General features: G+C 34.0%; 1 protein-coding gene across 2 annotated transcripts in view; it reads left to right on the top strand.

Moving 5' to 3' along the window:
• The window catches only part of ME1 (malic enzyme 1), a 133099-nt gene that overhangs the window by 93404 nt on the left and 25609 nt on the right, over positions 1 to 14086 (top strand). For both annotated transcript variants that reach the window (XM_037520026.2, XM_037520027.2), the window contains exon 7: positions 10106 to 10215. In XM_037520026.2, the coding sequence (XP_037375923.1) occupies positions 10106 to 10215 (110 nt within the window). The remainder of the gene's footprint in view (positions 1 to 10105; positions 10216 to 14086) is intronic.

The following is a 14086-nucleotide window of genomic DNA, read 5'->3' as shown; positions in this document are numbered from 1 at the left end:
GGCCTAGGTTATTAATTTGACCTCTGTTGAGGATATTTATCCAATTCTTTTTTTTTTTTTTGGCTTAGAATTGCAAAATTTCTCAGAAGGGTAGTGGAAAGATGGAGAATGTGACCCAAAACACTAAATTTGTAATTGACAGAGGAAAACTTAAATCCAAGGTAATCAGATTTTAAGTCCATTTGATTGTTAACTTCACTGTAAGTGTTCTTTTCAGCAAGTATTGTTTTAGGCACAGAAATTACTTTTCTTGGTTTATATTTCTCAGTGATACTAGAAACAAAGTATTAGTTTACAAATGGTAAATCATCAAATTTACACATCCCCCTGTGATGGTAAACTCAATAAACTCACTGAAAGTAAGCCTTCTACTACAAATAGCTTCTGTTGGTAAAATTTTGCAACTGTCTTTTGGCAGAGAGAGAGTTGCATTCTTGAAAATTATTCTGAAATCTAAGTGTACCTGTTAATTAAAAAAAAAGAGTCATTTAGGGCCTCCCCAGTGGCGCAGCAGTTGAGTGCTGGGTTGCGAAGCTGCCCGCGGCCTCTGCGGCGCCGGTTTGATCCCCGGCTGCTCCCGGCCACTGGAGGAGGGTCCCACATGGCGCGCAGACCTCTCCTGCCGCCCGCTGCTCCCCTCAGCAGTGTACTTCGGTCCTTCTGCCTGCTCTGCTCCCCGCTCTGGCTCTGGTGAATTCTCTCACCCTCCCGCGCTTCTGACTGTACCCAGTGCATGTATAAACAAAACAAACAAACAAATAAATAAATAAATAAAAAAACATGCCTCTATTAAAAAAAAAAAAAGAGTCATTTAAAAATGGTTTAATGCAAAAGGAAGTAAAAGAATTTCTTATAATTATATCCTATTTTGTCCCTAAGAAATTTTCCAAATTAAGTAGGGACTCTGCTAAGAATTCTAATATTAGCTCAACTAATTACTGAGCTTTTTTAAGGGAAAAAAAAAAATCAGTGACCTATAAGCACCCATGTAGGTGCCAACAGAAACAATCTTGAAGCAGTTTGACCTTAATGACCTTCAATACCATTGAATACATGAGGCTTCTAGTTTGTTGGAAGAAAATACCTTCTTTTATATGTATAAAGCAGGGAACATGATATTTTGTCATATTTGTGCCTTTAGTTATTTCTAAATGTACAGTTCTCAGATTTTTCTTAAAAAATGTACACACATTTTTATCATTCACTGGCATAGGAATGGATATCATTTTTCAAAGTTTTTTATTTTAAATAGTTATGTCTGCAAAGTCCTTGATCTTATTTACTTTGATTTTGAGGTTTCACTTTAAAATAGTGTGAATTAAAAAAAAAACCAAACATCTGGATGTTAACTCTTTTCGGGTAATTCCCTGGAACTCTACATGATAATGGTTACTGTTCATAGTACTTTTGGAATGCCTGTTTGGAGATTATCTTTTTTTTATTATTTTGTTTATGTACTTTTAACTGAGGTAATATTGGGGTACCCACATCAGGTATTATAACCATATTGTATGCACCACCAACTCACCCATATTCCACTACCATAGACCACTCCACTTTCTTCCTGCTTCCTTCCCCTACTCTATCCCTTCCCCTCTTGGTATTTTAGTTTTCTAGTCAGCAATCCAGAGTTAGTATTTCAGTTTGTCTTTAATGGACTATTATTTAGTTACTTTATAGTCCACATGTTAGTGACACCATCCAGTATTTGTCTTTCTTTTTCTGACTTATATGACTTAGCTTATCCTTTCAAGCTCCATCCATGTTATCATCAATGGTATACATATACCATTGTATATATATCACATCTTCTTGATCCACTCATGTGTTGTGGGATGCATAGTTTGTTTCCATAGCCAAGTTATAGTAAATAGTGCTGCAGTAAACATGGGAGTGAAAGTTTCCTTTCAAATGAGTGGTTTTGAATTTTTTAGGTGGATGCCTAGGAGTGGAATTACTGGGTCAAATGGCAGATGCAAGTTTAATGTTTTGGGACACCTCCATACTGGTTTCCATAGGGGCTGGACCAGTTTTCATTCCCACCAGCAGTGTAAAAGATTTCCCTTTTCTCCACATCCTCACCAGCACTTGTTGTTTTTTGTCTTTTCTATGTAGGTCATCCTCACAGGTGTGAGATGGTATGGACATTATCTTTAAAACCAGTGACAATTCTTTTAAATATCACAGTGTTGGCATTAAAAGAAAAAAAAAAAACCTTTGGTATGATTCTTGAGAATAGTCTTGTTCTCTATCTCTAGTTCTTGATTATAAAGCTTATGTTCAAATCCATTATAGCTATTTAAAAAAGAAGAAAGAAATTACTTATGAAATAGGGCTATAAAGTCATGAAACTGATTTAAGTTCACTTTGAAAGTAGTTGAGTAGTTGCAGCATCATTGAGTTAAATACATAGTCTGAAAGTATGCACCTTGGTGGTAATATTCATCTCCTTGCATATACAAAATCTGACAAATTTCTGTATTTTCACAGTCTGAAATAAGATACAAGATATTTCCCTACATTTAAAAAAAAGTCTAGCAGCATCATTAATGACCATTATAATTGGCCTTTCTGACTTTTCTCAGAGGTGACAGTACTTACTCATATGACTGATTGTTTCTGAAACCTTGGGTGGTTTTTAACCTTCCTGGACATTACTTGTTTCTAAATGGTCTCCACAGACCTCCCTAGCTTGAGAATTTTGACTCTGATAATCTGCAACAAAAGGCCAATCTCTTTGCTGCTCAAAACTTGATCCTACTGTTTTGTGAAAATTGTTGACTTTTAGATATAAACAGTTTGATCAAGACCAAATTGATAAGGAGACATATACATATATAGTGATTCACACTACAGAAGTCAATAACATGATTGAGGTTGTGGGTAAGATACTGAAACATGTATTTGAGGAGACCTTGAATTCTCCATGGTAAGTTTGCAGATGACATTTATAAAAGCATTTTCTAAATTTATGTATTCTTTTTACATAGGCATTCTGGGCCTAGGAAAGGTACAGTTTAGATGCATTGTTAAAAGCCACTGACATGTTGAACTCATAGAGATCATATACCCGTCTCCCCCAACTCAACTTTTGAAGTCCATGAGGTGGACCCATTACACAAATCACAGAAAATCTTGCATCATGTTGTTATACTTGGTCATCTGTTGAAATGTAAAAATAATGACTTATCTATTTCCATATACTCTTTCACTTATTTCATGCTTTTTCATACTTCATGTTTTGTGTTTTATTTCCTAAACCAAAATCCCAATGCTCTTGTTTCCTGTCAAACCTTTCCATTATGTTTTAGGAAATCTGTTCTTTAATAACACGCTCCTTTACAGCCTCATTCCCTAATTGGATATGCCCTCTACCTCTTTGCTTTACTAAAACACTATTTTCATTTGTGAGCTCCACTTTAGCTATAGTGTTTTCATAGAGTAATGCTTATTGGTCCACACAGTACTGTAGGGTTGGGAGGTAACCTCTAACTTCTCCCTCCTACCCTTTTCAAATTAATACTCCACCCGTAGGTACTCTTCCTCTACCACTTCTTGGATTCTTAGATCAATTAGGTTTGTCAGATCTCTATATCCTCCCAATTTATTAACTACTCGTCTCTAATTTTTCCCATTTTTGAAGTCTTGCCTCTCAAAAAAGTAACAGTTTGTGAGGTTGTGAGTTCCTTCAAATTTTGAGAGGCAAGGCAATACCCAAGCAGAATGATTCTAATTTTGCTTGTGATTCACTGGTTGTCCTTGATATAGAGGGTTGTGATTTTTCCTGTATTGTAGATGCTTGTGCAAAATTCCATTAGTGAGTAAGAATGGTTGACAACATATGAAAATATTATCTTAAATTTTATTCCTCATTTAAAGAATAAAAAGATTCATAATGTACCACTGCCCCAAATCTGTCTTACTGTCATTTCAAGAATAGAGTTGGAGTTCCTTTGGAAAATCAGCAACAGAGATATGTGCTTAAAAATGTGTCATTCATCTAAACATGATCTAAAATCCTAAAATATATATACAAACATAATAAGGGAAATAATTAAATTTGATTGATTCTTCCCCAAAGAGAACTTGAGTCAATATCAAGCTACCTATCCGGGCTCATAAGACTATTCCTAATTTGAAACTTTAGTGTGCAATATTGATATAAAATTCTGTTCTTAGTGTCCTAGAGCACAAACTTTAAGATCTTTTTTATTTTCTTCCTCCACCATACTCTTCTCCTTATTTGAATCCTACCCAGGTGCCCAATTTAAGCCTTATCTTGTTACCTTGTTGTCCTTCCTAAACCCTATAGTGATCTCTGTGTACCATTTATTTTGATTTTAATTGCAGTCTCCTTTATTTTTTGGCTTGTATCCTTTGTCTTTCCGTGAGATTTGGTAAGCATTTTAAGGTCAAAATCTGTGATTCATCTCTGCCACTCAACTCTTTGAGCACCTTGAGGCCTTAGTTACATTATTAAAAATGAGTAATTTGTAATAAATTATTTCAAGGTACCCATCAGAACTAAAGTATTCTGGATCTTGGATGCTACATAGTGACATGTATGTTATAAATCCTAAAAAAATTTTAATAAAATCAAAATATGCTTTATTGACTTGGTTATGTGAATTACTGATAGTTTACAATCATTATCCGTTTGTATACTTACTATAATAAAGTACAAGCATGTTGAATGAATGCAAATGCTGTCTTGTTAGTTTTATGATACAATTATAACTGTGTTGTTTTATCAGCGCAGTTCTTTTATTTGTAAATATACGATTTGCTTCTTTTTCTTAGTCGTCATGTTGGTGCTCTGAGAGCCGACGTATAAAGTAATTAAAACCATTGGCGCTGTAGTTCTGTCAAGACCCTTCCACTTATTAGTAGCCTGAACTCAACCATAGTCCTTTATGTCTCTGAGGTCCAGTATTTTCATTTGTAAAATGATTAATAACAGTACTTTCTTCATTGGGATGTTTAGAGAACTAAACAAGATAATCCCTCTAACATGCAGAACACAGTGCCTGACACTCAGAATGTGCTCAAGGTAATAAAGTTTTTGTCTGATGCCACAAGAAAACATCCCCTGCAGTTTTTACATGTTAATTTTATGGGCGGCATTTTGGTTAACTTTTAAAACCATTTACACCCACTATTTTATGTGATATTTTGATCATAAAATAGTAGGTTCTTTTCATAGTTATGTAGAATTGACTTGGCTTACTTCTTTGTGTTTTACTACGTATAATTTCATAGTGACAAGGCTGGTTCAATCTGGAACAAAATATCCCTTACATGGTTTTCTTTCATTATATGATGCAAGCTGCTTGTATCACAAAATGAATTCAGAATGCTTCTCTCTCAATCTTTAGGAGTAAAATCAGATTTAACTACCAGGTGGAGAAAAGTCATGGAATTAAAACTGATATGTGGTATTCTCCAGGGGATACTTCTTAAAAAAAAAAAAAAAAACTTTGGTAAATGATAAGGTATCTTGTGCATCATCTTACTGCCTATGCCTAGCCCAAGATTTCATTTAGAAACATTATAAATTTATAGCCTGACCACATTGTGTCCTAAACACTGAAGGCAAACCATATTGTGGGAACCTCATTTTTACTATGGGGAAATTGTAGCAAGTTCCAAACCCTAGGACCAAGTAAGTAGTAGATCCTGGAATAGAACTGAGAAGGCGCTGAATCCTTATCATATACTGAGACCACAGGATCTGTTGCTTCTAAACATAATGACAGATCATCAGATGCTGCTAGACCTGCCAGCACATGACACTTTGTGAGCAAACCAAATTCAGTCACTGTAAAATCATGCTGCCTTTCCTTTCTGAAGGCCTGCTTAGAAACCAAAGAAGTAGGGAAGGATCCATCACACTCCTAGGCATTAGGTGATTATTGACTGACATTTGTGTTTGGGGTAAACAGTTGCTACCACAAAGTTTGCTTCTCTGCTAAGGCTTCAAAAGAAATTCTCATTTATAAACCGTAGAAATGTTTTCTAGTAAATTTAAATGAAGCCAGCTAAAGAGTTTGCTAGAATGACATCGTATATATAAGGAGCATAAGAATTTATTGTTCCACTTCCCAATTTGCTTTCATGTTTTTACTTCTTTTGCCTTTAGTTGATTTCCAGAGCACTGAAATGATTTGAATGTTTTGAAGGATTTATTCTGGTATATTGCTGGTGTTTGGAGAAATTTGCCAACTCCTCACTGTCGTATCAGAAGTAGTCTTGTCTATCAGTATTATTTCATATGGATAAAAACTACCTGCAGTTACTTACATTTTACTGTCTTATTATAGCACATCATTTTCTTTCTTTCTGAAACACACCCTTTAGAAGTTACTTTAGTTATATAAAGTCTTTGGTTTTATTTATCTAAAGATAACTGTTTCAGTTTACTTTTAACCATTAGCTTGACTATATATACTATTCTAGAATAACAGCCATTTTCACTTAGACCTTTGAAGATATTATTTCACCATCTATGGTTTCTGTTGTTTCTACTAAATGATTTTAAAAATTTAGTGATTTGGGAGTACATAGTGTGTGCCAGTCTGTGCACACTGAACACTTACATTCATCATTTAATCCTGCTTTCTAATTTGTGATAATATGCCATTATTATTATCATTTCTCCTGCTGGAGAAACAGAGGCACGGAACATTTAGGGACATAGAATAAACCAGCAGGGCAGGATTCATCCTAGGAGCTCAGACTCCAGAGCTTATTTTTTTTTCTTTTTTTTAAAGATTTATTTATTTATTTATATAAGCACTGGGTACAGTCAGAAGCACGGGAGGGCAAGAGAATTCACCAGAGTCAGAGAGGAGAGCAGAGCAGGCAGACTGACGAAGTACACTACTGAGGGGAGCAGCAGGTGGCAGGAGAGGTCTGCGCACCATGTGGGACCCTCCACCCGGTGGCTGGGGATCAAACTGGTGCTGCAGAGGCTGCGGGCAGCTTCGCAACCCAGCGTAGAACCACTGTGCCACCGGGGAGGCCCCAGAGCTTATGTTTTAATACCACTGCCAGATCAGCAGATACTTAAAAAGAACAATGAAAGATAAATTACTAAATGTTGAAGTTATTTAGAAACGATGGTAATTGAAATGGAGTCTTTTTTTTTTTTTTTTGAGATAAAGTAATGGACTAATCACAATAAGACTATCATTACCAAGCAGTACCTACATGTCCTTTCACCTATATGATGAGACTACTATAGTGCCTGCCTCACAGATGAGGAGAGTAAGTGAATATATACACATAGATATACTTACACACATTACTTGAAAGTGAAGACATATTTGTTGATTATAGCAGTAGTGGAATAAAAGAGAAAAATTCTGTTTCTATACCACCTATATACCAGAATATAATGTATGATTATAGGTAATTAAAGGAAAGGATGTACTATTAAATAATTGTTGCTATATACTTGAGTGAATTATTTAAAAAACAAATTTTGAATTATCTTAAAAAGTCTTTATCAGGGCCTCCCTGGTGGTGTAGGGGTTAAAGAGACAGCACTAACAAGCTATCACCAGTCACTGCAGCACTAGTTCGATCCCTGGCCGATGGCCAGGGAGCTGACCCACATGGCATAACAGACCTCTCCTGTCTCACCTGCTGCTCCTCTCAGCAGTGTGTGTTTGGTAGATCTGCCTGTTCACCCCTCTCTGGAGAATCCTCTCACCCTCCGCACCTGTGGCTTGTGGGCATAAATAAATGCAGTACTTGTATGCATAAATAAATAGGTAACTCTTTAAAAAAATTCTTTATCAAAACAGTAAAAAAAAATTACCAGATATAGAGGTTAATTATTTTCCATAGCTATGATATCATTAGAAAAAAGTTTTTGATTATGGTTAAAGTAACTATATGTGCAGAAGACATTGCCTTCATGGTAGGAAATATACCACCTCAAGGGCAGAAACTATAAATAAAAAGATTAAAATGTCTAACCACATAACATTTTAAAAGTGCTTTTGTAAAAAAAACAGGAACACCATCTGATCAATGGCACAGTATGCCAGTGCAGGAAAACCATAGCAACACATAGGACAGAAAGCTACTATCCTTGAGATTTAAAGATTTCTTTTGAAATATTAAAGGAAAAAAATCATAAGAATAGAAAAATTAACCAAGGAACATACAATCTTACAGAAAAGAATTACAAAATCACCAAGAGTCATAGAAAAAAATGCTAAACTTCACAAATAATAGAAATAGTGCAAATAAACATTCAGATACTAGTTTTTGCCTATGACCACAATGGAAGACAACTAACTAACCTGTATTTTGTTGGATCAGAAGAAAGGGAGAGTCTCATCTGCATTGTATGTCAGGACATGGTGGCTTGAGACTGCCTTTGAATTATAGGGGTAATATTGACAAGAAAAGTTGCCTTCTCGTCTGAGACATTTGGAAGGGAAGACAGATTGGTTTTGTCTAGTCAAGGGGTGTTATTTTAAATCCAGATAGTCCTGAGAATTCCTGGGGATATGAAGCTAGTAGAGAGGGAGACATTGAAACTGAAAGGTAAAGTTGAAGCAATAAGGTCCATAAAAGATTAGAAACAGAAAACAATATTTCCTAGAAATAGGGGAAGAAAGGAAATAAAATTATAAAGTTATTTAAAAGCTATAATAATTAAAATAAGGTGGTGTTTTTGTTTTGTTTTGTTTTGTTTTTTACATGGATAGATTAGTAGACTAATCAAATGTGGAGAACTAAAATTCAAGACAGTTCTATCTGGATAACATGAATCCAGTGAGGCGGTGACTGGTAAGAGATTGAGTGCTTGTGACGCAAGTGGAGTAAAAATGATTTGTAAAAGTGGCTTTGGGATCATGTTTGTGGACCAGGAAGTGATGAAAATAAATATTGGCTGGACTCAATAACGGGGATTTATGTGCTAAGGGGAGTGAGAGGGTTATTTAGAGTGAGAGAGGAAGAGGACAACAGGACAGCAGGCGACAGTGGAATTTTAGGGAGAGAGCCAGTGTTGAAATAATTCTGGCAGCAGAGGTGAAGCTAGAAGGACTGAGTTAGAAGAGATTAGAAGAACCAGAATGAAAAGCAGATTTTAAGCTGGAGTCAGTGGAAGAGACAGAAGCTAGAGTTTGGGAGAAAGAGAAGAATATTTCAGAGTTAAGATTTATGCAGTAGGACTTTTACACCATTAACTTCCTGATCCTCGTATTTTATTCTGTTGTTTGTTCATAGGGGAATTTTCTAATTCTTTTTACTTGAACTAAAATGATATTTCTTTGGAAGAAGTCTATCAAAACTCTTCTGAGCCTATATTTAATATTTCCATAAGGATTTTGATAGGAAGAAATAAAGGAAGGGAAAGAGGAATGTATAAAGGCAAGATTTTAAAAATGTCATTGGGAAAAAATAACAGTTTCATAGGAATATTTCTTCATTGGTGCCTGTAGAAATGTTTTAAAAGAAAGATTGGTTGAAGGTGAAGAATATAAAATATACAAATAATCAAGATTTATACTTGAAATTTACTGATTTTATTTGAGAATTCAACCAAAAGGTTCCAATAAGTATTAAACAATTTAAAAAAAAAAAACTTTTGACAAATCTAATCTTTTTACTTTCATTAATAGAAACTATTGATATTGAAACATATTAAACCACTGAGTGACTATTTTTTAAAAACTAACACAAAGTGAGATAAGTCAGATGGGAAGAGACAAACACTATGTGATTTCACTCATATGTGGAAACCAAACCATGTGGCTGAACTAAATAAAACAGAATTAAACTTTTAGGCTTTAAGAGCAATTAATGGTTTTCAGAAGGGTATAGGGAAGGGCTGGAGTGGGTATATCAACAGGGATCAGTTGTATGGTGAAGGATGGAAGTAAACTTTCACTGAAATTTAATGCAGTCTTTATGCAAATTGTGATCACAGTGCCAGCAAAATGTTCTTTCTATGTAGGCATGCGGTAAATACTTGCTCAGTATGCTAAGTAGCAACATAGGACCTTTAAAAGAAAATAATGTTTTCCCTTTTATTTAGGCTAATGTTGGACTTTTCTTTAATCTTATTAACCTCTTTGTCCTATAGGTATGGCATGAATTGCCTTATTCAGTTTGAAGATTTTGCCAATAGAAATGCATTTCGTCTCCTGAATAAGTATCAAAACCAGTATTGCACTTTCAATGATGATATTCAAGGTAATATAATTTTCACTTCTGTGGATAACATGTCCTGAAATTAGTTTATGATTTTATAATAACTTAAATTTCAGTATATATGTTTTAGGTACCTGTTAATTGCCAGAAATTATGCTTGAGGACTTCATACTTTTTCTCATTTCATATATTTGAGAAAAGTACTCTATGACTCTTGAATGTATCATATTATCCACAAACTAGAGAATGATTTGATAGGTTATTTTGGGGATGTGGAAATGCTTAAAATTTTTTCTATATTAATTAATGGTGATTGCTTCATTGCTTTATGCCACTTTGGGTTGTGAGAATTTCATAGGAACAGTCTACTTTTGGGTAGCAGGGGACTCCTATATTACATAATTTTGAATTATTATGCAGAATTAATAAGCCTGGGTTCGATTTAAGAAAAGTGATGGGTAAAAATTTGTATCAAACAAAACCAGAAATTAGGAGGTCAGGGCCTGGACCTCGTCAATATTGCAGTTAGGACAGCTGAGGGGCAGTTGCCCAGTGAGGTGAAGAACACTAGATGTGAGGGAACTTTGAGGATCCACAGAAGAAAATTTCCCTCTGCAAATCATTATCATGGGGACATTAAATCCAGTTTTTCTCACCTGTTAATCTGACCTAAAATCTAACCTGCACACATACAGTCTACCCATTTTCACGTAGTTTTAGAATATTACTGCTTTTGCCAGTATTAAAGATTGATTTGAGAAAAAGATCTATTCTCTGACTAGAGAAAGCTTTCATTAAATTATTGGGGTTCTGACTAAAATGACCCCATAATTTTGTGCATTTCTCCATACTACTCCATACTAATGGAAAATTGGTAGTGTCTTAATGATATATTTTTTCCATATGTTTCTATTTTACCTTTCAGCCTTATGTTTTTACCATCATTGCTCACAAATGTAATACCCTACTGTGGGCATAGAAATTGCTTCCTAGTGCCAATAAAAATAATTATGTAACTATTATGGCCTTACCATGTAAATAAATATTCTTACACTGAATCTTTGGAGGAATTTTTTTCTCTTTTTTAAACAGAAGTCTTATTTAAAGATATTTCATGAATGGTATTCAATTTAAAAAACTAAAATTCTACTGTATTCACAATCTAAGCTAATTTACATGATTCATTCAAAATGTATTTAGACCATAATGCATTTTAATTATAAATTGCTTTTATGTAGAAAAATTATGTGCGTTAAGTCTATTTAAAGATGGAGCATTTAATTACATGATCTGGAGACCATCAGAATTTAGCAAATTCAGATTAAAAGAATAAAATTCCATTTTCTGGTCATTTAAAATCATCTAAAAAAAGAGACTTTTTTCTTCCCATAGTAGTCTCTTTGAAGTCTGACTGTTTTCTAACATGACACGAAATATTTCACATAAAGGTCTTAACTTTAATAAATTATTTTCATTTGTGAGGATTTTTAAAAATAAGTGTGATATAACCTTGTACTAAATGCTTTGATGATAAAAAAAAGTTCAAAATTAGGTATAGTAGATCAGACATTTCACAAAAAAAAAATACATGTGCCAGAAAATGTTTTAAATTTAAACCACATCCTAAGTTTTAAAAGCATATGCGTAAAACAGCAAATGCGTAATTGATTTTCTCTATCAAACTGGCAAAGATTTTTATTATAATCCCAGTTGTCAATGATGCTTTAAAAAAAATGAGCATGTACACATTTCTTCAGAATATGTAATACCTACAGTTTCACATACATTCTGGAGTCTCTCTCCATTTACATTCCTAGCAGCTCACTATAAAAGTGGAGTTTGTGTTCTGGGTCTATACTGCAAGGTCTCTTGGACCATTTCCTTAAAATTTTCCTTAAAATTTTCCACAGAAAATTTTTTTCCAATCTCTCTTCTGATTTTAGCTTTCTGTCAGGATTCTTTGAGCCAAGTAGGAACAGATTGAGATTCCTTTAACTGGGTATGTGAACATTCAGTAAATCTTTTTTTCAGTATGGAACCCTGGATAGTTATTCCTGTGTCTTAAAATTATATGTGGTATCTTACAGTACAGATACCTTCTCTATTTCATAAATAATATTTGATGGACAAGACTTGTCCAAGAAAATAAAGCTCTAGTTTTTTCTTAAACCTCCAGAGTTTGGGAGGGACAAGTGTCTGCTAGAAGGAGAGGGAGAAGGATTTGAGTTCTAACTACTTTATGAATTTTTGACCAATCTCCTGTTTTTATCCCCTTTCCCATCCCCAACTCCAGAGGTACTTGGTGCCTCCTGTTCCCAGTCCCTTTGAGAATTTTGCTATGTCAGCCTGATTGCTTCTTAGCATTCCTCATGGCTGGCCAAAAATTTAGTTTTCTCAACTCTGCTAAGTCAATTGTCATTTTCTATTTGCTTTCCAGCTTTTAAAATTTTGTTGCTATCCTCTTCTCCAGATCTCTTTGATGTTTTAAAATTTCCTTTCTGTTGTTCTAGTAGAGTTTTTTGAGGGGGAGGGAAACTAAACTGTGTGTAAAATCCCCCATTTTATTAAAGTCATCCCTGCCTTCACATTTGCACATTATTTTTTTCTTTCATAGTAAATCCTCCTGTCTCACTTCCCACATTTTCCTTGAATAGTGTGCTGAGGTAATATGTTCTTGAAATGCCTTGGTGCCTGCCTAAATAAATAATTTTTTCTGTTCCTGTATTTAATCTGATCTTATATTTATTTAGTAACACATGTGGATAGTAATTATTTCATTACACATTTGTCTCTTTTACTATTTAAATATAGAAATCAGATATGACAAATTACTGCATTAGGAGAGGTCATTCTTTGATAAAAGATAAGACTGATTCTCAATAACCCTAGCCAAAAGCCTAGCATAATTGGTGACCTGTTATTGTTAAAAATCTTATTACACACAGATACAAAGTTTCAAAAATTTTAATATTGAATCTAGTATGTTGCTAAAATGTTAAATATTAAGTACTCTAAAAGAAAATGATATATGCAAAGATAAACTGCCAGTTCTTTGATTTATGAAAAGTTTAGTATTCAACCTCAAAACATTTTGGAATAATTAATTGTGAAAACTCAAATTTTTGTGAAATACCAGCTTGCTATAATACTGTATTTACTGTAGTGAAATTTAAGTCAAGGCAATACTAGGAGGTTGTGGTGCTTCCTATCCAGGCGCTAGAACAAGACTTGTATAAGAATCATGTTTAAGTTTACTTTTTAATAGTGTAAAATATATCTTTCTGATTTTTAAATTCTAGGAAGAGAAAATAGTGTGTTACAGTATGCACTCAGGGTATATAAAATATACACTTATATATAAGGTGCTGATATTCAGTGTAGATAGAGACTTATTTTGCCTTACTTAGGATAGTGCATCTGAACTTAAGACATTTGGATTTTAATACAGAATGATTTAATACAGAATGATAGCATTGACAATATAAAAATAAGTCACCACATTATGTTAGGATTTTTTGGAATATATATCTGTTTGTCCTTAAATGTCCTCTCTTTTTTAAAATCAAAATAATACCAATGTGGTGATTGCTGATGATATTTTGACTTTGATTTTTTAATTGGTTAATAAATTTAGTACTGGTAGAAGTTATATGATCATGAAAATTACAGAATCTCAGAGTTGGAAGGGAGCTCGGAGTTCCTTAAATGCAAACTTCTGGCCAACTTACTACAAAAGATTCTGAAATCAAGGTAGCTTGAGATATTAATTGTGATATTTAGTGACTTGATATCCATACCTCTCTAATGAAAATTATTTTTATCTATTTAACAACTCTAGTGAATCTATCTTTATGTATGAGTCAGTCACATATCATTCTAATCCTGTCATGGTATCTTCCTGACATATATAAAC

The sequence above is a fragment of the Talpa occidentalis genome, unplaced genomic scaffold, assembly GCF_014898055.3.
Source record: "Talpa occidentalis isolate TD23 unplaced genomic scaffold, MPIMG_talOcc4v2.1 talOcc4.2, whole genome shotgun sequence".
Taxonomy (NCBI): domain Eukaryota; kingdom Metazoa; phylum Chordata; class Mammalia; order Eulipotyphla; family Talpidae; genus Talpa; species Talpa occidentalis.
The sequence above is the reverse complement of the archived record's forward strand: the minus strand, read 5'-3'. Positions and strand labels throughout refer to the sequence as shown.